The sequence below is a fragment of the Corvus hawaiiensis genome, chromosome 3 (genome assembly GCF_020740725.1).
Source record: "Corvus hawaiiensis isolate bCorHaw1 chromosome 3, bCorHaw1.pri.cur, whole genome shotgun sequence".
In the NCBI taxonomy this organism is placed as follows: domain Eukaryota; kingdom Metazoa; phylum Chordata; class Aves; order Passeriformes; family Corvidae; genus Corvus; species Corvus hawaiiensis.
This window is the reverse complement of record NC_063215.1, coordinates 75,359,335-75,385,057: the sequence shown is the minus strand read 5'-3', so window position 1 is coordinate 75,385,057 and position 25,723 is coordinate 75,359,335. Positions and strand designations below refer to the sequence as shown.

Sequence of the window (25,723 nt, the reverse complement as noted above, 5' to 3'; positions counted from 1 at the left end):
GAAAAGGGGAGATGCAATATTTTTTCCATAAGTATATCTGTGATGAATGTCAAACCTTTGCTTAAGCATCCTTCTAAGGAACCCTGGACCTGGGACCTCTGTCACAACTATTAAGAAGTGAATTTTCACCCATAGATTCCCTAGTCTTTCTTTGTCCACAGTTCACCAGACTGCAATTCATGTGGCTGTGACAGGGTACTTGTCATGTAGCCACACATTATACCTGGAAATAAATTTCAAACTGAACAAGTTTTATGCAACCTTGTATTTTCAAAAGCACCTTATACTAATCGGTAGCCAAGCAGCAATAAAGAATTTTAATCACTATAGTCTGTGCTGTGCTGAAACTAAATACAATCCTGTTTAATAAAAACCTGTGGTCACTCAGGAAGATCAGTTTCAGCGTGCTTAAGAGGCATGTGTGCCCCATCCAAATGCTCAGTCCCAAATCCAGTATCAGGCTCTACCAAAACCAAAACCACGTGATCTAACACTTGAACTGATCCACAGGGCTGGAGAACAGAAAGGGTGGGCAGCATGCATGTTCCTCTACATGAAATCTCCTGGTGAAGTTTGCATGTGAAGGGGACCTCAGCTCTTGGGGCAAAAGTCTCGGCAGCAAAGTTGCAAGAAACTCCTGGCATCCAAATCAGACTTCTTCAGATGTTCATTGCCAGGTTGATAAACTAGTATCAGAAAAAGATCAACTTTACAATAAAGCATTTCAGGCCGTTCTCCCTCCCCATGTCTTTCCCCAAATGGAGCTGTTCCAAAGCAGTGCTTTGCTCTGAATTGACCCCATGAAGGGAAAAGGACCTTTGCTCACTTGGCTTTTACATCCTGTCATTAAGGAGAGACCTCAGCCAGCAGGAAGGAATAAGGCAAAGCTCTCCAAGCACTAGATGCTGGAATCAGCAGTTACTTTATTTGCATCCCAGCAGCCCACATGGGTTCCCACATTTCTTTTGCCTGGGAATTCATTGTGCCTCACCCCAGGAAGCTTTGGCTTAGTGAAATGAGAGACAGCTCACAGCAACAGGGAGACAAAGAGAGAACAAGAAAATAAGAAACCTGTGCTGAGCAGTGTGAGAAGCAAATGATAGACATGCACAGATGAGGCTGATCTGAATTCCTGGGGGGGTTCAGGGAGTGTGAAAGACCCCCCTATCCCCATCTGCTCCTTCCTCTTTCCCCACTGAAACCTGGTGCCCAAGGAGGGAAAAAAACCAGAGAAACTAGAAAGGGGCATGGGAAGTTGTCAATATGCCACAGGGCAAGGAAGGAAGGAAGGAAATGGCGTGGAGGAGATTTAATCAGTGCGTGGGCTGTAGTGGGCTGTAAAATTCCAGCCGTGGTGGAACCTATGGCAGATACCCCCCTGCACTCTCACAGACACCTGAAGTATCATGCAGAAATACTCCAGTTCTTACAAGAGGACAAAGCTCTAGAGAAACCCCATCATTTTGTCAGTGTTTATGAATCTGTGCTCATACCTCGCCTATATTCAGGTTAATGAACTCCTTGTTTTTCGCACTCAGTGCTTGGAATACTCCTGAAATGAAAAACAGGACACCAGTGCTATAAATACACCTCATTCATATTCATACACGAGCTCTCCATCCCACAATGACAAGCGGCCATGCCAAGGAGAGGGAAGGCCTGGCACAAAGGCAGATTGCTTAGGATTGCTTGGTGGTGGTAGCTCCTCTGACAAAGCAAAGTCCATGCAAGAGGAAATGTCTTGCTCACTTAAGGCCTTTATGCAAGTCTCACTTCAGGACTTGTCTGGAAGAAGTGTCCTGAATGTGCTAAACAGTCAGATTTGGAGGATACTCTGAAACCAAGCCAAGCAATTTGCATTTCTTTTTTACCTTATTTAACTTTTATCTCTCAGAAGTTTAATAATTCTATTACTACATTCAAACCAGAAAGTAAAGAGAAGAACAAAACAAAAAAAGAAATCAGTGAAGGAAGTTGATTTTTCTTCTCATAGAGTGAATTAGGTTTTATTTGAATTTGGAGGTACACTTATGATCATTTCAGCATTTATCCAGCCATTTAACCTATCTCTACTACTGCTGCTTTGTAACAAGAGTGACCCTCTACCTTCGGTGTCTTGATGTACAGGGAACCACATCTGAAGCCAAAAGTGAACATGTTACATAAAGGGAGATACCTGCCCAAGCGTGTGCCAATTTTCTCTTTCCATGAGGCACAAGTAATATTTGAACCTTGAACTTATGTGATCCCAAATTAAGCTCCTGGGTGAGCCACAAGAAGGGTTACAACACGGACTTCACCAGCATTCTTCACATACCTTCAACATTGCTGCAGAGTTTATGCAGCAAGCTCTATCCACATGGGGAAATTTTCCATTAGCAGCAGAACATTTTTCCCTTTACAGGAGAAAATCCTAAATGCAAATGCTAAACACAACTCCTTTCTGCTAGCCTTGTACTCGATCTCAGATCTTGTACAACACGCTCAACAGCCAAAAGCAGAACAACTTCTTTTTCAAAGGGGATGAAATTCCAGAGGAAGAAGATACTTGTTGGAACCCTGGGTTTAGAGAATTTAGGTTTTTGGGATATAATTATGCATAAGTGTAACAATATGGAGGATTATGGTGGATTTATGTCTTCTTCTTTCTCCTCCTTCTTCACAAATCTAGGATTTATGCTATTGGGTCAAAAGTTCCGCACTGCGGGACACGAAAAGTTAGTAATTGGATTGTAAGTAAAAACATATTACTTAGCATGTCATAATTGGTTAATTTAGACTTTAAAAAAGCTTGGAAGTGAAAACTCACGGCCATTTTCCACCCTTCCAACAAAGAGGCACACTCTGTGCAGCTGTGTTACTGATAAGATATAATAAACAACTAAGTCCAAACAAGAATACGCGCTCTCCTGCATCTCAATTCACACTCTGAGTAAAAAGAACTCGAGATGTAAAAAGGAAAAGAAGAAAAAAGTAATAGATACTCACGACTTGCATTCTCTAGGCGAATTAGGCAGTTCAGAAAATCATCAAATTCAATCTGGAACTGCTCATCAGAGTATCGGAGGACAATCAGTTGCAGCAGGTAATTGTTGAGTTGGTATCCTTCCCAAAGACACACAGAGAAGAAGTGACCAACCTCACAGGTCAGCGGGAATCTAAAGATCTCTATTAACTAATCTTGAAAACCACTTAATGGAAGATACTCTGTGGCACACATCTGTCCAGAAAGAGATCTAACCACAAAGATCCTCAAGTTTGCAATGAATAACAAACTCTGAACAAGAAATTTTTCAGGCACTGCAGTTTCTAGTGCATGCACACTGTGATGTATGAGAGACCATTCGCTATTCTTGAAATTTGGAGGGATTTCTGCAAAACTGTCTGCTTTAATAAAAATAATTTGTGCTGAAATACTAATGCAGTGATTGATCTTCATAGCAGCTTACTCACTATTCCTTCAACCCTTGAATGAAGATGGACTCTGAAGCGGTTTGTTTCAGGGTCCAACCCTGCACAAGTGCAGCCCTGTTGAGTTTAACAGAGCTCACTAAAATACAGAGATTGCTCTGACTGACTGCCCTTCAGGACTGGGGGTACCTGGGGCAAAATTAGCCTACTCAATGTGTCCAGGTTCTCGCTGGGGTTTAGACCTCTTCTCTGTTCCAGAGCACCTCGCCTGTGTGATTGATTGTCCTCTTCACCCAGGCTGATCTGCCCGACAGGTTTACCGGATAAAATGCAGGGCTTGCCTTACCTGCAGCTTTAAGAGCACCACGAAGCTCATAAGAGGACATGGAGCCAGATTTATCAAAGTCAAATTGAAGAAAGATACTCTGTTATGAAAGGAGCACACAGAAAGCTCAGTACTGGGATATGAAAGGGAGCACAGATAGGGCATAGCAAGGCAAGGTGTTTATCTCCAACTACATAGTAGAAGCATTTAAGAGAACTGACAAGACTTTGGTCTAGATCCAGTCTGATTTTATAACAGAGAAGCAAATCTTGGTCCCAGTTCTCTTTGTCATATGAACAGGTTTTTGTGACTTAAACAAGTACTGCCAAATCCAAGCATTAAAAAATAATGAGTTGCTCTTCTTTAAAAATTTCATTATTTTTAAAGAAGTTCTTTTAACTGGAAAGGATTGATTGTTCTCTTCTAACTCTTAACTGACACATTCTCTTAATCTCCTTTTATGTTTTTCTCCGTAGTTCTGAACACTAGAGACAAACTATTTAACATGACGTTAATACTGTCACAAATATACTCATTTGCTTCTAAGTATAAAAGATATGAATAGCCACATTCATGGTACAACCAAGAGAACCGGTCAAACAGTTTGAATTTTGACCTATATATTAAGCAATTTTTAAGCTGGAGTTAAATTCCATCCTTTCATTGAGCTTTGGAATATGAGTTATTTAGAGCTGTCATCACACTCAGCTTAAAATTTTCCAGCAAATACATGTGCAAATCTTCCTACAGGATACAAGGATTTCTCAAGGCCCTTGTAAAAACACAGTGTGTCCTTTGTTAAAAGAGATGTGGCATTAGTACTCAGAAAAAGTGTTGGCCATTTCTGATGGGCTAGACAAGAAGCAAAGAAGTGCATATTTTGAATGCTTTGGTGAGGCACGAATTCAGAAAAACCTATTAATGGCCATAAGGAAACAATTATAATGTCTTTTATTTGAATATTCAGTCTGTGATTGATTCTGCAAGCCTACTTATTCTTAATACCATATACAGTGGCAGGGAAATGTGTTTAAAATTAGAATCAACACTTTCCCAGACTTCAGTACAGTTGACTCCTGAGAGATCAGTAATGAAAATGCAGTGACTTAGGAAATTATTATTTCCTACTCGTCATGAATCATCACTTTCTTCTTCTCTACAACTGCAGTTATGGAAACTCCTTAAGTTTCCTTTTGATTGGCTTGCTTATTAGTGCCCATTGCATTCTTTATCCCAAACATAGTTGATTAGCTTACAAAAATCTCAGTTATTTCCAGAAAACCATTATGGTTTAGCATCATGGAAAGCTAAGAATGTCTTTGACTATCCAAAACAAACCCCATGCTTTTAAAACATTTGCTTTGTGTTAGAATTCATGGCTTGAACACACTCCGGTCTCCATTTTTGTCTGCATATACCTAATAAATTGTTCAGGAAGTAGCTAATGAAATGGAAGAAAAATTGCAATGGATAATGTCACCTACTATCCATTTCTTCATTTTGTCCCAGAAAATTTTGAACTCACTGAATTCCAGTTTCCCATTGCCGCTGGTCTGGTAATATGAACTAAGGAAAAGGAGTTGTTATGTGAAAGTCCAAATTCAGTCTGAACTTATCAGAGTAGCTCTTTAAGCAGAAAACGTTGACTGGAAAGCCTATGGTGCTGGTGAAACTGGCATCGGGATTCCTCATGAGGTAGAGCTCCAGCAGTTACAGTCATGGCTGTGATACTGGAGGAACATTATGTGATATAAAAACACAGCTGAGCATTCAGGCTCTACATGATGAAGAAAGACAGATTATTCTAAGTCAAGAACAGTTTTGGATGTAAATGGAATATAAATTATTCAGAGGATTAAATTACCCGATTAAAACAAATTGCCACTGTACCCAAAGGAGTTAGTCAACCAATGTGCTATTCAGTATTTTTATCTAGACACCTGACTCTGTTACAATGGCGCAACCAAAAATTAATGGGAGTAGTGGGGTGAGACTGGCAAAATCTGGTCCTTATGGTCTGAAATAAATGCCTGTATAGCAGTTCTAGGAGGCAGTGATTAGATCTGCCTGGCCTTCCCTCTGCCTGAAGTGAGGGAATTATTTCACTGAGTTACTGATGTCCCCCAAGCACAGCTCACTTCCAGGATGAGGCACCTGCTCTGAAATACTAAATAAGGAACGGCCGATTCCCCTTCCCTTTTCCATCATGCCAGGACAAAGCCCTTGCTCAGATGGACACTGGCTCAGCGAGCATTCACAGAGGTCAACACATGTCAAGCGGGTTCTAGCTAATGCCGGCTGTTATTTGAGCACCTACGCTGGTGATATTATTGAGGGCACCCACAGATCCCAAGGACATTCTCACTTCTGCAAAGAGTTTTTTTACCCAGCCAGGTTCTTCTTCCCAGGGTCACGTAGAACTCAGTCCCTGTTCCTCACCACCACATGGTGACCATTGCCAGGGATTTCAGTGGCATGTGACACAGAGGAGACTATGCCAGGATTGACTTGGGTTTGCATTTTTATGGTTTTGCTCCTCCATTGTGCTCCAAACAGCATGTCCAGAGTGGGATGATTGTGTCTGCATTCCTTGTGCTTCCAAAGCAGAGGAAGAGATTTCTCCCCATTTATTCAAAACTATGCAGAGATTTGCTTGGAAGCATTGCAAATCATGGAAACTATTTAGTTGTGTCCTAAATAGTAAATCTGGAATGGCTGACATGCTCCAGGGTCAAGTGCAGGCCCTGGGTCTGTGCCAATACCATGTAAGGATGAGATGTGAACATGGACCAGCCTCCCTACTGAGGCTTGATTTTTAAGTGAGGAAATTTAGGACTGGTCCCCCGTTTCTCATTGCATGTGCAGGGTGACTAATCTGCACAGAATTTTAGTATTGCGAACTAGCTTTAACAGGATAAAATTTTGACTGTTTTGATTTTCTCTTAGAAGTGTTCGAGTGAATGCTACCTCTGTCATGGACTGGAGTAACAAAAGCAAAAGACAAGAACATCTCAGCTGAACAAGCAAGACATAAACCAAACATTAGATACTTGCCTTGGTAGCACTGTTTTGTCTCATGTGTAACAAAACTGTTTATTGGGAAAGCATATTGCAAAACCAGCTCTACCCAAGGAGAAGCCATGCTAAGCAAACTCAGCAGGGACCAGAACTTTGCAAAGGACAAATCTGGTGGGAAAGAATCACCAGAGCTGTGATTCACCTCACTTGATGTCTGAGCAGTCATTTAGCATGCCTCAGTTAGGTACATCCAGAACAATTAATTACACCACCCCTTTCGCTATCTACAAAGGAAGTCTAGAAATCTAGCTTAGATGTAGACGCCTACACCACAAACGCCTAAATTTGGACAGAAAACTCTCACCCACATGTCTGTTTCCTGGAGTCCCAGGAACTAGCTGAAAGACCAGATTTTCCAGTTTTTAAACTGATTGTCAAAAAAGAGCTTTGATATCAGCAATTTTCACCACTGCTGATCTCTAATTTCTGACCCATAACTTGCATGTACAACTCTTGTCTGGTGAGTTTAGCTCTCCAGACAACAGACTTCTCTGGAGCTTTGTCTTCTAGGTCTCCTTCAAATAAACCACAGCTTGAAAAATGCACGGTTCTATACAGAAGTAGCTTGAGATTTCCTTCTAAATGTGCTCAGCATTAAAGCATCTGCCTCTAAGTCTGCAATAGAAAACAGTTTGTCTTGAAACTCCTAACTCTAAATTTCTAAAATAAAGATCAGGATAAAACGGTCATGTATTTTTGTTTCCTTTGGGTAGTGATCTGCCATGACATTACCAAATCCATCTCTGACATCTACAACATATAATGTTATGGACAACTATACTCATTCTTCATTTAGCCTCACAAGCACTTATTTGAAAGGATACATCCATAAGAGAAATGATATTTCGGCATGAAATGAGACTTAAGTTCTTGAATTTTATGTTCTTTGCTGAAAAAGAACAACAATAGGAAAGAAATCATTGGGCAAAGCTGTCTTTTATAAACTGAAAGTAGAAAACAGGATTCATGAATAGAGATAGCTGACTCTTAGTTCTCATTGTGGGAGGACCCGTGCACTGGAAGATGAAGGCAGCTCTCACTACAGAGAAGTCTCAGTCCAGACGGAAGAGGCATTTACTGGAGACATGACCAGAAATACTGTCTTTGCTTTGTAAATCAGGAGATGAGGTTCAGAGAGTGTCAGGTTTCCCACTGTACAAAGGGCCTGTAGCAGGATCATGAGCTACATCCAGGTCTTTAAAGTCCCAGCCTAGTGCCAGTCTCTCCACCGCAGAGTGGCAGTGCAATAGGGAGCTGGCCTCACTGAGCTGACATGGATCATGCTGGAGGCAGGGCAAGCTTGTGGTTAGACCATGGACCAAATGCTTTCCTGGCTCTGCCCTGGCTGGCTCAAGGACACTAGGTGGGGGTCGTAAGACAGCCTTTAATTTTCTATAGGTAAATGAATTTAATGGCAGCTTTTATAAAGTGCTATACAGCCCTTAACTTGGAAGCTGTCAGCACTTACTTTTTTTTAATACAGCATTCAGAACATATTCAAGTTCTTCTGCAGATATCTCCATGTCCTGCAGGGGAAAAAAAAAAAAAAAAGGGAAGCATCTGTTACTTGAATGTTTCTGTAATCAGACATACCAAAAACCTCAGAAAACACAAACATCACTCATCTGTACTCTATTGCAACTCAGCAAAAGAGAATCATACAAAACCCAGAAAAGGCTGAAAACTAAAGGGCTGGAAAAATACAAGAGTGCTGCTGTGCATAAGTCTGTCTGAAGGACATCTCAAGCGGGAGCTGTTGATTCAACGAAAAATCAACTGCAGCTGAACATTAAACCAGGTAGGCTCCTTCAGAGCTTGAGTTCTAGCTTTGGTCCTTCTGCTTGCTCACCAGGGACTGCACCCTTATCCATCGAGCCATAAGGCATGGTGACATCTGGTGCCCAAACACCACACTACAACTAAACGTACTCCCAAAATACGTTGGGTTTGTTTCACGTGGCCCTGGGTGGGAGCAGAAGTGTTTCCCCTCTTTCTACATCTTGCTCTGACCCAAAGTGTTTTGTACTCACCTTTCCTGAAATCTGCTCAAACAGTGCCCGGAACTGCTTTTCTTCTTCAGTTTCTTGTGGGCTTGGGGTTGGGTGTAGAGGCTGCAACACCAACCACACAAGTCCTTATAAGAATTGTAAAACATGACACTTCTCCTGCAAACAGCCCCTCTGTGCACCCCGGACCACTGTATATCTTAAAATAAGGGTACACATGCTCCTGAACTGTGCCAGATCAGAGGCCTCCCAGCCATCTCTCTGTCCGAGGGGAGTCTCACCCTCTCATTTCCTTCACCTGGACAAGTGTGTAGTGTGCCATTGCCTTGGTAAAAAACAAGAACAGCCATCCTGGAAAACACCTCTCATCCCACCCTGCACCATTCTGTTTCCCTGCACTTCCAACAGCCACAGCTCTATTGAGTTCCCTCCTGTGGCATCATCCTGGGAACCCTGGTGCTTCTTGAGAGCACCAGCCAGAGGTGGCTGCACTTCAGCATATTACCCAGCACAGATTTATTTTGCTACAGAACATGGCCCTGAGATCTCAGAAATGAAGATGTCCTTGTTAGCTGGACCCTGGAGAAGAATTTTATTAAAGAGGGATAAATGAGATCTTGGCTTAGCTTGTTTCCATGGAAAGGCACACCACAATTAATAGCTTATTTCCAGCGACACACTTAAACACACTTAAACAGGAGCTGATTCAGACCCAGCTGCAATTAGTGCTCAGCAGGCAGACCAAGCCATTCAAAAGCAAAAAGAATTCAATCATTTCAGTAGGCATGTGCATGTGTAAGCATTCCCTCTCAAGTCCTGTGGATACTGAGAAGTAAAATAAAGATACTTGTACGCAAAATTAATGTAGGTCTATTAGACATTCTCTTGCTTCTTATTTTTTTGTGATAAATAACATTTTAAAAGATGTGAACAGCCATGTGGCTCCCCAGTGCTAACAGGTGGTGCTTTCCCACGTGGTGGCTGACACCCAACACTCGTGCTGGCTGGCACTGACTGCCTTCAAGGGGATGTGAAGCCTAACAATTATGATTTTCATTGTTACAGCTCTTTTACCATATTCAGCAGAGCTTAGCATTTCAGCAACATACACAAAGCTGGCAATTGTGTAACATTCCTGTGAAATGAACGTGGTTTAGCCAAAGACAGTAAAAGCAATGTGTGCCGGCTTCTGCTGAGCTATTCTCTTGCTATTTTAACTCTGTAGACTTACCTCAGGTAGATCAATGGCAACGTTTTCATCTAGATCCCTGGAGAAAACAAAACCTTATTTGGTATCTGAAGGTATTCAACATCTGCTTGGGGTGGAAGCTTGCTTATTACCTTTTCTCCAGGTGAATGATAAAACAGGTTTTTTTACTTAACGGGTTATGTTTAGCTAAAATTTTAAAAATAATCAGACTTTTGCACTGTTTAAATTCTGGTATAAGCCCTTAAAACAGACATTAGGCAGGATTTAGGGAGGACATAGCTGTGCATGTCATCTGCTAAAGAATTCAACTCATCCTTTATTCATTATTCATTGTGAACACATTTTTGCCTCAGCACCCTTTTTAAACATAAAATTGTCTTTTGGACAAACTTTGGGAGGAAACAAACAGGAAGCAAACACTGCTGTATTCAGAGTCCCCAACAGTGCCAGGCAGCTAGCAGCCCTTCCCTGTCAAGCTTCCAGCAGATTCATCACGGCACACCCTATTTCCCCACCTTCTCAACTCCTCTCAAAATAAAGTCAGGTTTAGCAAAAATGAGCAAATACAAAAAAACCCCCAAACAATCAGGAGTTTGCCTTGCCAGAGCTCTGCAGTAGGGCTGAGTGCCTGGCAGCCACACTCTCCCCAGCAGCCAACAACCCCATGTGCAAGGGAGCACAGGAGGGCCCAAATCTTGCTGCTGACTTACTCAGTGATGGCCTTCTTCTCAGAGAAGATCCTCAGGCAGAAATCTGCCTCCTGGTGTGGCTCAAATGTGGTTGGAATAAGAATGTAATCACCCGGTGGCAGCTTGAATCGGTGGGATACTTCCCTTAAATTGATGTAGGTTTTGCTCCTGGCCTTGGAGGGGTGGTACCTGAAGAAGTCTTTGCCCAAGTGTCCATCTCTGCCAGGGCTCTAGGAGGGGAAAAAAAGGCAGTGCTGCACTGTCCAGGGTGGGCTGAAGGCCATACTCACCTCTTTCCTAATCACAGAGCCAAATTCTGCCTGGCACAAGCATCACCCCAGGCTGTGATCCTGACTCTCATTCCCTCTCCCAGGTGCTTATAGCAATTTAGCTCCCACCTTATAGCAAAGACCCACTACCAGTGCCCCTTCCCACCCAGAAGGCAGTCTCAGAGTACTCTGGGACACTGTCTTCCTACTTAAACATTCCCTGCCATTAAGCACCACCATCCCAGATGGGGTGTCACAGAGTAGTGACAACAGATTTGCCAATTTCAGCCTCACTTGGGAACAGGCATCTGTGTGTGATGTGCCCCAGGATGCTCAGAAGAAGCAACATTCCCTCTGTGTGAGCCAGGCAGGGAGTGACAGAATCATGGGGCTGAGGGGTCTGTCCTAGGAATCCATAGCCCTGTGGGGAGTCTTAAATTCTCCTCTGAGAGGATTCCATCCTCCGTGGGGCTTGATGCAACTGAGAAGATTATTTTAAGAGCAAGGGCCATAAAAATACATGAAGACTGGCAGGGATACAAACCCTGAGAAAGTTCCAAATACCAATAGTGCAGCTCCTGTGCTGTAGCAGCAAAGGAGTACCTCATAAATAGAGTAGCCAATGGTCAGCATTTCAGCTCCAAGCTTCTTGAGTTTACGGCGACCCTTTTGCATCAGTGCTGCTATGAATGTGCAGTCATCTTGTCCATCATCCTTCTCTGTCAAATGTAGCTTGATTTGTGGATTTGTCCAGAAAGTCTCTGCCAATGTAAAGAACACCACAGAGTTTCTTGACTCAGAATATAAACCATCACTACTACTACTAAAAAAACACCAAACAAAAAAAAAAAAAAAAAAAAAAAAAAAAAATCAACAAACTAAAAAAAGACCATTAATCTGAGGTTTCACGCAAACTTAGTTTTTCCATTAGTTGTTATACTTCTTTCCAATAAGCTTTGCAAAAAATAAGCCAAATCCCAAAGTCCTTCATGGAACAACGTGTAGAAAAGATTTTAGACCTGGTACTTTATTAAGTTACCATGGTTTAAATGAAGTTGTCAGATGAAATTTTGTTAAAAGTACACAGCCACAATGATCACATAGTGCTGGTGCCAGTCTGCAGTAACACAGTTCAGATCCATGGCACAGCTTCAGAGGCACCTAAATATGTTGGCTGAGCTGGGCTTTTAGTCTAATTTTACACTTGCTGCTGCAGTTTAACTGGCTTATTTGAACCTAGTCCTGCTCATGCAAATGTCATTAAGGCATAAATCAGATCCAATGAACTTGAGAGCAAAAAAAGCAACTCTTTTACCACAAAGTCTCAAGTGGGACCATATGAGCATTTATCCCTTTGTTCATTGCTGGTTTGTTCATTCAAAAAAGCCAGTCACAGAATAGCCTTATCTTTAAAGTACAGCACTCTTAAAGCCCATGGTTTGAGTTTCCTCATTTGTCCCTTTGGCTGGTTCCTGTCAGCTGAACTGTTCTGCACCCACTGTTCTGGCTACAGAGCTCCTCCCTGAAGAGCTATAGCTGAGGGTGGGTAAAGACTTCAGTGCCTGCTTCTCATTTTCAAACTGTATGTACTTACCTAGGAAATTTCTACATCCTCCTGCGGTCGCGCCCCGGACCCAGCTTCCCTGGTGAATGGTCACTTCCCATTTGTGGGCAGTGCTGTCTTCCAGGGCATCTGGAGTCAGGTTGCAGATCTCAACTTTGTCAAAATGCACTTTGAAGTCTTCAAATTTCATCCTGAGCAAAACAGGTGGTAAGGAACAGGCAGCCATTCATTTTAGTGAAGGATACCTAGCAGAAGTATTTATCTCCCAGAGTCCCAGGGCCAGATCACCAGTTCATGTAGAGTAGTTTTGGTGACCATGGATATATGGAAGTGTACAGCAGGAGAGAAACTAGCTTTCGCTCACTGTGGTGTAAAGCACAAGCATCCTTTTTGTCTGCATCTCATTCTGACATCTCTTACACCTTTCTTTCATTCAGTTACAATTGAGTATAAGACTAAATAGAAGTGCCACTGGCACAAAACCTACAGTAGAAAGTGTTATTTCACCAGCACCATCCTGGCTTTAATGGCTGCATCTGCATTGCCAAATACCCAACCAAAGGATTGTCTGGCACGTGCAGGAGCTAAGTCAACATATAAATCACCTGTGTGTTCAATGTCAGCCACAATGATAGCACTACCAGGGACACATGCTGATGGATTAGTCAAACCATGGTATGATTACTTGTCTGCACTGCAATTAAAGTAACATTTGTCTCTCTGCTAAGGTTCCTAGGCTCAAGCTGTTCACCCTCCCCTCCCTTATGGGTGATTGGGACCTTGTTCTAGGAAAAATATACACCAAACATGAGCGATAAAGTGTGTTTGGACTTGAGAAATGTCTCTAACCTGCCCTTGAAGGTAGCATAGACACTGCTGCCTGCTACTCTGCCCCACAGATTGCACTGCACATATCTTACGCCCAAGGTGGAGACATGTACATGGCAATGAGAATGAGGGAGCAAATGCCACAATATGGGTAGTTTTGAGCTGCTAGGCTGGGCTGGTTGAAACTAGCCTGCTCAGCACACAGAGAAGCAGATATGCCATGAGATTTTATCTAGCAAGTACAAGGACAAAAAATACCAATAGTCCCATTGGCCAAGGAGTCAGTTCAGGATTCAGCAAACAGCCAAGAGAAGGGACAGCCAGAGCCATGCACCACTGGGCATTGGGTGCAGCCCCGTGCACAAGGAAACTGCACAGAAGCCGTCTAAGAGACAGCAGCTTGCATGGTGCACACCACAAGGACAAGAGGCACATCTACTCTAAGCCTGAGGGTAGCCTTGGTAGGCTGAATGTCCCTCTGTAAAAGAGCAGATGCATTAGGCCTTTGTGAGAGCAATTTGTCATCCAGATACGTTCTCTGCTCTGAATTGCTATCTTCAAGAGCCCCCCCCCACCCCCCGAGCCATAGAAATAACACACAGAAATTGATCTCCTCCCTAACACAAGCTTCTATAACTATGCTTTTCCTCCTGTGGCTGATGCCTAACAACAAAAGGGAGTAGCAGGAGAGCAAAAGCAAAAACAAGATGCAAGTTTATCTGTGGCAGTGGCAGATAGGACCCAGCTAGCCCCCCATGTGCCTCATCCAACACAGCTAGTTCCATTTTTCTTCCTCATAGATAGGTATTTTCTTCCTCACAGATAGATGTCTGTAGTGGTATTAATTTACATTTGCTATGGGACATTTTACAAGTTGGTTTTGGTGTGGAAAGAAACAGCAGAGTTTTTTTTTCTGAGCTCTGTCCTTTCTTGTCGGCTATTCCCAGATATTGCTAGCCCTAGGCACTGCTAATTTTCACTCTGAGGCTCAGGACACTAAAGCAGGGGCAGCATAGCAAAATCTGTCTCTAAATGGCTTGGTTTCCTGGCCACACTGAACAATTTTGGGCTCTTTGGAAATGTGCTGCAAAGCAGAGGAAGGGGTTACACTTTACAGATTAGATTTGACTTCTAAGAGGTAAAACACCCGTTCTGATTTCCCTAGAGCTGTTCTGCGTTTGTACTTATGAAGGGAAAAGAAGACTGACCCTGTGATGATTTTAGGAGGGAAGGCACTAGGGTGAGTGAGAAGCTGGTTTCTTAGCCAACAACAGGATGCCCCTTTGCATCTATTACAAGCACCTGGACAAGACTAGTCTGAACTGCTAGTAAGTAGGCAAAATATCTTTGGGGTAGTTAATGAGGTCAGAAGGCCCTCAACGTGTTACCATGAAGATTTTTTTCAGTTCTCACAAGTCCAAAGAACAAAAGGGACTAAAAAGAGATTTTTTTCATTAATTTCACTCTTCATCTGATGCCTACTTGCAGACTTTTACCTCCATCACATGGTCAGGCCCTGTATTGAGATATTTGCTGGAATTACTTGAGTTCCATGTGAAGTCTTTGTCTCCTTTACACTCATCAGATAAGCTCCAGCTGTAGCCAGGCTAAAACCAGACAAAAAACCACCAAACCCAAAACCCAAACAACCACAAAGCTTTTTGGAGAAACTGGAAATGTCCTAAAGCATTTGCAACATCAATAGCAAAACAACTCAAAATATCCTATATAAAAATAGAGTAATGGAACAGCCACTGGAATTACTTCCCTCCAGTTACGAAAATTTGGGATAAATAATTTTGTGTAACTTAAAGTGCTGCATTGTCTATCTCAAATAACTTCTCAGGCATGAAGTTGAACTTTGGTTTAACTTGCAGGTAAAATCTGGAATAGCTCCATTGCATACCTCTCTAGATTTACCTCTGTGTAAAAGAGTTGAGCATCTGGGCCGAGAAAATGTGACCAGACACATTGTCACCAGAGCACAGCATGGTTGATATGGGGGGGGGGGGTCATGTGCAAGCCAGCCATCTGCTCTGCCTGAGATCATTAATTTGGCATGAAGAACACATCACACTTCTAAAGCAATTTCCACCATGTTAGTTTCTTTTTTTCTTCTCATTTCATTTCATTTCATTTTTTCTTCAATTTTTCCACAATTTCACACATATCCTGGTGCTCTTTTACTTCATGCAACTAGTAGTATTGCTTCTCAGGACTCATTCTCTTCCAGTGCATGCCCAGCATCAACCCTGAAGGCATTTCATAGTTGATGCAAGTGCCATACAATGCTCCCTTCTGTATATCCTGCCTTTGTTCATGGGAAGGATTTAAAGGGTGCTACATTCATGGGAGACACACAAATATATTTCAAATACTATTTGAAATATACCAATGCCATTAACTAAGCTGATTTCAGAGGGCTTTTGTTATTAAAACAGGTATGGGCACGCATGAAACACAGAAAACAAAGTGAGCATTCTACCGGCCCTCTCTTAGGCAGAAACTGAGAATTTCCTCACACAGAGGCTTCTTCCTTGTTGCTTGTTTCGGCCACTTGCACCTTGACTTCTGATCAGAGTCACACACTTTAAAAACCTGTGGCTTACCAGAACTCTCCATCATCCCGTGCTGCCTGAGACAGGCGTCTCTGCTCCGATGGGCTGACTGAGCGCCACTCTGGAGAGCTGCAGGAAAACAAAACCAAGCTTTATGACAGGTATGTGGCAATTAATTTTCCCTGGCTCAGAATGACTGGCTGGACATAACAGCAGGCTGTTCTTCTCTCATATGTGTTTTATTTGTGCTGCTTACACAAACACAGATGCTTTCAAGAGGCTTCCTGATCCTGCTGGCACTCATGGTCACAGAGACCAAATTAATGTAGCTGAAAGCAGCACCAGGCCAAAGATCCCAAAGCTGCTCTAGAGTGGTCTTAATGTGAGTTACTGACATTGGGACTGCTCTCAGGTGTTTGGGTTGGATATAATAGGGCTATTGGTAAACCTCAAGATGTTGGTAAGTCAACCCTCTCCTTAAATCTGTATTCCATCTGTAGCACCATCTTCTCTTTCACACTTGTTGCTAATTTAGGGCCAGATGTTTTTTCAAAATTGAGTCAATGGGAACTGAGTAGGCTCCTTCCCCTACACAGAGAGATTTGGTGGAGGAACTGCGGCCCCAGGTAAAGTCTTTGCCTCCTTTTTAGTCACCTCATCAACTACAGCTGTGGCATATCAAAACCAAACAAAAAACTGATAAAGCTTTTCAGAAAACCTGGAAGTGCCCTACTGCATTTCCAATTTGACATAATAAACTTATGGAGTAGCAGGCACCTTGTGTTGTGGTTTTTAATTCCAGCAACCACTGCAGAATGTTAATACAGACTCCTGTATTGATCTGCAAGCCCCTCTGCATCTTAAGTTCCAGAAAGCCTCCCGAGTGCAGAGTCAGAGCTCTGCTTTGCAGAGACAGCCTTTTTGATGAACAGCATAAACTGCCAGATGCCTGTCCTGATCATAATCTCTCCATCTTTTTCAGATTTAAGAACTCATTATACATGTCAATTATCCATGTTTTTCTTCAAGATAACAAAGGATCTGAGCTGATGTGGACATATTTAATTTACTTCTGAGTCATGATAAGCATAGGGAAATTTAAAGTAGTCCTACAAATGATTACATGTTTCAGCAATATTAAAGGGTCAGGCAGGTTATGGTTCCTCTCCTCTGCATCTGTGTGAATAAAAAAATAGAAGTAGAAAAGGTGAAACAAAAATGAAACAATGCATCTGTGCAAAAATACGTGCAAAAGTTTATATTGGAGAGGAATGTAGTGTTGATTTTTTAATTATGTAATTTTTAAAATTTTGTATTGTTTGCACTTTGTTTACCTTTGGTAGTAAACCCTGACTAGTTTTCAGGCCAATCCTGTTGTGATTTTGGGTCCTTCCACAACTTTAAGCCGGTATCACATGGAGAGGGTCTCATTTAATGGTCATACATTATCATTAATACATTATTCCTGATGTGCTTAGAAACCCCAAACAATAAACAAATAAATAGAGACACATAAGCTATTTAGAGGGGGTAATACAGTATCAGTTTCAGTTTGTCTGTAGTAGGACAAAGTATGGATGTTGTGTTACAAGTACTACAGCAACAGGCTCGCAAAAATTTAACAAAAAAAATCACTCCAAATGTATAATGTTTACAATTGGGAGTGTATTAAAATTAACTTACTTATATTAATGCACAGTTTCTGCTAGTGCTAGGTTTTGGAGGCTAAACAACTTCAACAGCATCCCTGCATTGCGCTGCTTTGAATATGCTGAGGGAGAGATGTTGCAGGGCAGTAATACTGTTAGGCATGTGCAAACTCCTGGTTTAATTTCCTGTGGAGCAGCTGGGGATGCAGGATGCTAGCTGTGGAGCAGAAGCTGGGATTTGGCCTTTGTGAGGCCGGTGTGTACAGGACAGTGCACCCACTTGTCACTCCAAGGGCCATTCCACTCCACCTGCCCCCAGGGGTTCCTTATCCTTATGAGCTGCACTTGCCGGCCCCGATAGCTCACCTGGGGAAGAAGGAGAAAATATCAAGCGTGGGGATCTAGGGAGCAAGGCTTCTCCAGTGTGCAGAGGCTGGTGTTAACAGCTGGGCAAAAGGCACAGACTGCCACAGCAGATGTGCGAGGAAAAGGTGGATGGGAATTTGGACAGCTTCCCCAGGATAACTTCCCTTGTCACCTGAGACTGAGGGGACACTCCCTTATCTTTTCCCCAGGTGTCTCCTTGCCCCGCGTCGCTGACGTACCTCCTCAATACCAGTCACAGAGTAAGCATGGCCTTTCACTAGGCCAAAAGGGGTTCGGGCTTCTGACTCGGCAGCACTGCTGGTCTGGAACAGGGGAAAAAAATGTGATTAATTTTTCTCCTCACAGTGAGATTGGCAAGAGGTGCCACCTGGTCCCTTCCAAGCACAAGGCTAACCAGTGGCTAACCAGTACTAAAAACAGGAAACTTGTCTTTCTGCTCAACCATGGTGCAATGGTGCCCTTTTAGGAAACAACAGGGGGGGTTTTAAATATTGTTCACCCAGAGCAAAAATTCCAGGGTGGAATTCCTCCTCTGCCCCTGTGATTTTGTTTCAGCACCATCTACATTTCCAGGACCCCACTCTTAACTCTCAGACTGAGATTAGGTGTTGATATGGTCTCATTTCTTGTTAAAATACTTTGATGGACAATGATGGTGGTGAAGGGTCCCATCAGCCAGCTGAGTATCACACTGCCTAGTTCAATAAAAATTTAACTACTCTTTGCAAGCAGCAAATCTTCATCAGGAGAAAAAGTGAAACTCAAACCAGAAAACATTGAACCCCAAAGATGCCTGAGGGCACTGAGAAATTGAGACCGCATTTCTTACTTACATCAATAGAGCAGCCCACCATTGAGCATCTTTTCAGGGCTTTTTCTAGGATTTCATAGAAATTGTCAGGAGCCGCCTTAACATCATACATTTCTCCTATACCCCCAGTGAAATCCTCCATGGCCTCTATTGTACTGCCACCCTTCAGAGACTCGTAGCTGCCATTCAACCTGGAAAACACATGCTGACTGTGAGAATTGCTTTCAAGATACCTGCGTTTGAGAGCTTTCTCGCACACGTGTAGAATTGCAGCAATAACACTGAAGACAAAAGAAGTACCCCAGAGCGTATCCAAGCAGGAGTATTGGGGTCATTCTGCTTTTTTTTTAGTTGCATTTTTAATTAATCCGTTTCTCCATATCCTTAAAGCCTGGGGCTTTTCTTTCTTTAGTGCTAGTTGTCAAGTTGGCAAGGGCAGCAGCAAATGCTAGAAGCTGCTCACTAGGACTGTGAATAACATATGAACAAATTGTGAATAATGTATGTACCAGTAGCAGATTATGTATGTGCAGTGGGACTTACTTGGCATAGGCTTTTTCCAGTAAGGCACTCCAAAATTCATTGAGTTCAGCTGAGTGCAGGAAAACCAGCCGGCCCTTGAAGGTGGGTAATCGGTCATCAATCACAACATCCAGCCACTCGTTGTGCTGCCAAAACTGTTTAGAAAGGATGGGGCATGAGTTTGCTGACAGCATGACATTTCCCGAGAGCAGGATTCTGGTGTCCCAGCATTTCTAATTGCAAGTTAGTGACAATCATAGGCTTGATTAGAAGACATATAAATAATTTGTTCCCGTACTGCCATACAAGGCTGCTCTCTAGGAAGGGTAATCTATCTTAAGAAAACACCAAGACTAAATGTGTAGACCTGTACTGTAGCTCGTCTGGATAATGTCACTCACGTAGCTACACAAGTGTTCACCACGTGATTCGAGACTCCTTTAGGACACACAGGTGTTACAGATCCCAGTTCAACTCCTTTAAGGAATTATACCCTAAGTGAGGTCTGTGTGCCCAGGAAAATGTGAAATGACTTCTAAAGCCATGTATCTGTTCACAGAACAGGAGTGGCTGTGTTTGTGCCTGTATGAGGCTGACATAGCCCTCCAGTTTGTTTCTCAAAACGCGAACAACAGTGTAAGCTCAACAATCCATATTTTTTCAGTGTCTCCTCTGCAATATTGGCAACCTCACTGCAAAATAGAACATGAAATGTGAAGACAGAGATGTGTTCATACTGTGACAGATGTTCACCTTACCTGGAAGTGAAATATTCCAGCATAATCTGGCCCAAAATTTTGATCCAGTGGCACCACTCTTGCTAGTGTTTTTTCATTCAGTGTGAGAGAAGCTATGGCTGCTAATAGCCAGCAGTCACCTGTGGATTGAGAAGGGGAAAAGAGGAGAATAAGGGGCCGAAGGAGATGTTATGACAGTTAGCTGCCACTTCCCCTGAAATCCAAAAGACAGCCTGCGTGTCCCCAGAAAGGGTGTCCCTGCCTGGCCATGGCAGACTGTGCTTCCATCTGGAAGTGCTGGTAGACAAAAGAGTCCCTTGGGCTCACAGTGCCCTTGAGTGGAGATCCTTCCCTGATCCTGAATCCCACTGCACCAAGATGGTCCCTGGCATGGATGGGAGGGAGCTATCCAGGAAGTAGCTGTGGGCCAGATGAGCCTGGGCAGGACCTCCACCTTCACTGCTCCCACCAGCTCAGGAGGGACAACATCCCCTCGTGTGAGGACATTCCTGCTGCTCCTCACAGTGTGTAGACATGAACACATCCACCCAAGGGGAATCACTCACCAAGATCCCCTTGACAAATGTCAGTTCTGGTGGCTCCGCTAAGGATAAACTTGGGGTCTTTGACAATGTCCTACAACAGTGAGACAGAGAAATTACTTAGAATGTGCCAGGAGAATATCACCATCACTCTGAACCAGACTTGCACCAGTGCTGACAAACCCTGTGTGCCACATGAGCTATATTATCCTGCAGCAGTGTTGCCATCACAAAGAATGAGATGGGGAATCCTTGCTAATTAATTACAGTGTAGAGCAATTAAAGAATCAACTATCCTCATTTTTTCATAATTAGTTGGCTGCTAATGAAAGGCTGGCATTCTTTATTCATCTGTAGGCAATTGTTAGGATATCATAGAACAAACTCATCCAGAAGATTGATGTCAGGCCGCAGCCCCTGTTAACAGGGCTTTTTATTTGCTTGCTTTCCTCCAATGGCTGAAAAAAATAAAATTGGCAATTTACTTTTAACCGAACTATTAAGCCTTTTATTTATTTGCATGTCATACCTGGAACATACAGTGTCTGACAACCATGAGACCACTTCCTCCTCAAATAAGCAAACAACAAAGACAGCTTTCAGTCCTGTTAATTTTTAGGAGGAGCTAACACTAGCCACCCCTGTGTGGTCAGAGGGACTGGTGCTCATGGTGGCATTACAGCAATTCTCAAGCATTCATTTAACTGGTTTAGTTCAATTACTAGTACCATGGATGCACAGAAAAATTACAGTGACAAACCAATAAATGTGGCAGGAATTCTTCTCTTTTCCATTTTCCCATGAACTGTATATTGAAAGTAATTGATTGAACTGAATAGAAAAGGCGAGAGGAGAGTATCTAATATATTACTGGGAAAATATGCCTGCAGTTAATCAGTCTGCCCTGACACATTATTGCAGACCCTATGGCATGAAGCAGATCCTTCTGCCTAAGTGGCAAATGAAACAAATTAATCGAGGGCGGGGGGGGGGGAGGAGTGTGGAAATAGAAGAGCACATTCAGTCATTTAATCCCTGCATTTGCCTAGATGAAATTGAGTTGCTTTGCATTGATATCACTGCATTTTCTTAGACCATAAGACAGAATATTGACAGTTTTGTTCAGCTTCCTGCACTCATTGCTGAAGTATCTGCTGCTGGCCACTGCTGGAGCCAGGGCACTCTCCTCAGTGAACCAGCACTGCTGCTGCAAAGCTGCCCCTGCAGAGGCAACATTCAGGAGGAAACTGGTTTGCATATTTTTTATTTGCCTTTGCTGGGGAGGGGGTGGTGGCCAGGTTGTGCCTCAGCCACAGGTGCCCCGGGGAGGAGCTACCGCATGTCCCCAGAGAATGGAGCAAAGGGAAATCAAACAGCAGCTCCTCCTTACCTGGCCTGCCTGCTTGTTAAATACACTCCTTCTTGCTGGCACTGGGCATGAACAATAAAACCACAGCTCATTGCCTTTAGACATTGATATAGCACTGGCTGATAAAGTAGCTGATCTTCAAAAACACACTTTGTTTTAGCACCATTGCTGCCTGGAGACGTAATTCTCATTGCAAATAGTGCATTTAGCTGACACCAAGAAACCCTTTGTGTGAGCAAGGGACAAGATAAAAAACCTTTCCACTGACATGGGCCTGAACATTAGATTCATGACTCATTGTTCATCACACATCTCCACATCAGACATATGGAAAAATGTTTTCAGCCTCCTATGTCTGAAGCAATCAAAAAGAATTTTCAAAAAATCAATAAAAAGGAATTGAAAGGATGTTGACTGGACTTGTGCCAATTCTTTGCTACACAAAAGAAAACACATCCTACAGTTTTTGAGTGTGTGTTACAAAAATAATATTCATTTTAAAAGGATTTTCAGATGGTATAATAATGTATCAGGACCTTCAGCACGTTAAAGGACAAAACCCAGCATTCACACACAGCACGCAGAAATTTAAGGATTCACCTGCACAAGGATATTGCCTAGAAGTAGGAACATGCAGTCTTCAGAGAGATTAAACATAGTGACCCATGACTATCCTGATGCAGCATTAAAGCTGTGCTTCTTTAAACCCAAAAGAAAACAAATTCCATCCCTGTGCCTGTCTCACTGTTAGAGGGGGTGCACAGAGACCTAAAACAGGCTGGGAGTGGGATTGTTTAGGTGGTTTCTGTGATTACATTTCTCTGCCTGGTCCCAACCTGTCATACTGGTTGCCCGTGACTGTTCACACTACAAATATTTCTTTCTTACTTCCTCCTGTAGACCATAGACTCATTTGACATTGGTAAAACCTGTTTGTCTTTCTTTTTTTGGGTTGGTTATTTTCATTCTTCAATTTATATGTCCAAATTTCCAGACACTGAACTGTAGAATTCATCCCAGCAGTTGAATTTAGATAGAAGGAAAGAGAAGGAAAGGGAAGGAAATATAATGAGAAAAGAGTCTTCTGTTCTTCAAATTGTTCTAAAATTTTGATAAACGACAGTTTCAAAGGTTCAATTTGTAATTGAAAAGGATTGCTAAACAAAATCACTAAATGTCTTTCTGAATCTTGGAGCACTTCACTTTCGTAGAAAGTCAGCTATTCATCTGGTGCAGATCTGTGTAGCTCACTGATTGCAGTGGGAGATTTACAGATTAGTGCTAGCTGAAGGTCTTGCTCATGCTGCTACAAACATGCATATATGCAGATATATGCATGTCAAAGTAATGAGATAGCCTTCTCTACTCTGATTACTAAAGATTAATCTCTAATAGATTGTAAATCAGAAGATTTAAATTATTTGTCCCTGCAACTACCTGCATGTACTGTGCTACACTTCATCCAGGCTACTGTAAAATGCTAGTGGGAGAGGCAGGGAAAACCAGTCACCATGAAAAGCAGGTGGAACACAGATGCCCTACACAGAGGCCATGTTTTTGTGCTCACCCTCTCCAGCACCACAGCTTCACCAGCCGAGCTGTGGCAACTCACCTGGCACATGCTCCAGGTCCGTGATCCCCTTGCAAAGTAAAACGTGTTAAATTGAAATTGTTACAGTGCCTCTATTTTGCTGCTGCTCCTGATGGATAATAGAGATGAAACTGATTTAGCTTAAATGCTGAGGAGCCAGAGCAGAGCATAACTAATACCCTGTCCTTACACATCCTCTCAGCCTCCCCTGAGTTTTATTTCTCGCTATGCAGCTCACAAAAATGTGGGGGGTGGGAATTGGAGTGTAAAGGCAGATGCCATTTGAGGTAACTTACTCATCCTGGAAATGTTTCCAGCTCAGCATACAAAGATCCTGAAGAAAACAGACCATTCTCCACTGCCCCCGCGTAGCATACACAAGGGCACACAAACTCTCCACCACATTTTACACCAAATTGTAACTATTCTGAAGCCCTCAAAAGACAAACTAGCAACAAACAGCTGGCCAAAGGAAAACCATTCTTTACGATTTAGTATCACAGCCACTCGCATTTTTGATGCCCCACAGCGCTCTACACCACACCTCACAGCCCTCTCCTGTGCTGGGCGGGCAGCCCCACAGGCCACCTGGCTTTTTGAAGTACAGATAGGGCCTGTGGGAGCTGCACTTACCATGTGTAGGGATCTCCAGTTTTTTTCATAACTGAACCTTGTCCAGGAGTAACAGCTTTAATTCTGTTCTGTAGCAGCACTATGGTAACTACCAGATGCTGAGGCACTGAATGCCTATCACTATGAATTAAGATAATTTAAACCCTTCTTTAAGCTTATTTTGTTGTTTTTCTCCCTTGGGATCAGTATCACCAAAGAAAAGTTTTTTTCCAAGGAAGAAGCTTTCAGACTATTAAAAAAAAAAAACAACCAACCCAGAATAAACATCATTCATTATCAAAGAAATGAAATGTTGCCACATTTTTTCTGTGGTTATTAGTTACACAGTGAAGTGGGGAGAAGGAACCTGGAGTGATGCTGGGTTTGTAATCTGAGAGCATGTGACTGGTGCAGCTTCAGGCTCTCACTGTGTTATTAATGACTGTTATGCAAGATGCATTAAGAGATACTTGCTGAGCCCTTGGCTACTGCTGAATGGCTCAGTAACCACGGCATGCATTCGTAATCTCAGTGTTTCCTGATGGAAGTAAGCAAGTACCTGTAAGACTCTTATACTCTGAAAGTTAAAAGGTTTGAATTTTTTAAGTTTAATATTAATTATGAATTTCCTACATTAACAACACCCAGTTTTGCACAGTTAGAACATTATCATAATGTATTTTACCCTTGATTCCCGGCATGCCCTCTTATTTTCATCTTTTGTCTGGCAATACTGTAAGAGAGAAGCTGATTACAAGTTCTTTATGCATGGACATAATACACATGCATAAGTGTGTCTGTCCAACGAGCTACACCTGAAACATGGGGTGAAGCCTTCCAGCCCTCTCATCCTGCAGCTCGAGCTCTTTGTGGGTGGCATCCCAACCCTGTGCCACTGCCCCTGAGGTGGGAAGGGTTTACTCCCACACTTCATCTCTATCTCCCCGAACACTCCACGTTATTTGGTGCAACCACGAAGCACAGCGCTGCCTGACTTTTGGCAGGACGGGAGGAACGAACACAACGGCATACTCACCCCAGGCCTCTTCCAGACGAAGGGAATGGGTGGGTTTTCACTGAAGAAGAGAGAGGAGTTGCAGGCGGGGAAGTCGGAGTCCTCAAAGAGGACGCCCCTGCGCAGGCACTCCCGCTTCAGCTCCTCGTAGCCCTTGCCCGAGCTGTGGGTGGCACGGGCACCCCCGGGATGCGCAGCTGGCCGCGGCTTCGAGTCCCGGTACAGGTAGGGCATGTCTGCCTCCCACCTGCCCGAGAGAGCCCGGGGAGAGAAGGCTTAGCTGGTGGTGGGGACAGAATGAGGAGGAGAACAGGTGGGAAAAGAGAGGGAAGCAAGAATACCTCACGTGCCTCGTGAACGAAAAGGGGGTGGAAAGGACTGGGGGGTGGGGGACCCGGCAATATCCTCCAGCCCTCCTCCGGTTCACCTCCTTGAGCTGCTGCTGTGTGAGACTGACCTCCCGGCTGCTCTGCACAGCACCAGAGACAAACACCCTGAAAGCAAACAGAGGAAGGCGGCTGGTCCCGAACAGCCTGGGAGCGGAGCGGGA

At 43.2% G+C, this 25,723-nt stretch overlaps 1 protein-coding gene across 2 annotated transcripts in view; it reads right to left on the bottom strand.

The window, feature by feature from the left end:
• CAPN9 (calpain 9) overlaps positions 1-25,723 on the bottom strand; it is a 28,723-nt gene extending 3,000 nt beyond the window's left edge. The window contains exons 1-21 of one of the 2 annotated variants that reach the window (XM_048299504.1): positions 25,515-25,723; positions 25,195-25,420; positions 20,611-20,680; positions 20,066-20,184; positions 19,329-19,462; positions 18,808-18,976; positions 18,193-18,276; positions 17,868-17,953; positions 15,990-16,067; positions 12,583-12,743; positions 11,592-11,749; positions 10,741-10,949; positions 10,052-10,088; positions 8,845-8,925; positions 8,283-8,340; positions 7,639-7,703; positions 5,221-5,289; positions 3,758-3,836; positions 2,989-3,105; positions 1,494-1,552; positions 251-686 (exon numbers count right to left, since the gene is read on the bottom strand). In XM_048299504.1, the coding sequence (XP_048155461.1) occupies positions 660-686; positions 1,494-1,552; positions 2,989-3,105; positions 3,758-3,836; positions 5,221-5,289; positions 7,639-7,703; positions 8,283-8,340; positions 8,845-8,925; positions 10,052-10,088; positions 10,741-10,949; positions 11,592-11,749; positions 12,583-12,743; positions 15,990-16,067; positions 17,868-17,953; positions 18,193-18,276; positions 18,808-18,976; positions 19,329-19,462; positions 20,066-20,184; positions 20,611-20,680; positions 25,195-25,407 (2,073 nt within the window). In that variant the 5' untranslated portion in view covers positions 25,408-25,420; positions 25,515-25,723 and the 3' untranslated portion in view covers positions 251-659. Of the gene's footprint in view, positions 1-250; positions 687-1,493; positions 1,553-2,988; positions 3,106-3,757; positions 3,837-5,220; positions 5,290-7,638; positions 7,704-8,282; positions 8,341-8,844; positions 8,926-10,051; positions 10,089-10,740; positions 10,950-11,591; positions 11,750-12,582; positions 12,744-15,989; positions 16,068-17,867; positions 17,954-18,192; positions 18,277-18,807; positions 18,977-19,328; positions 19,463-20,065; positions 20,185-20,610; positions 20,681-25,194; positions 25,421-25,514 lie in introns of those variants that run through there. The other variant, XM_048299502.1, reaches the window with a different exon arrangement.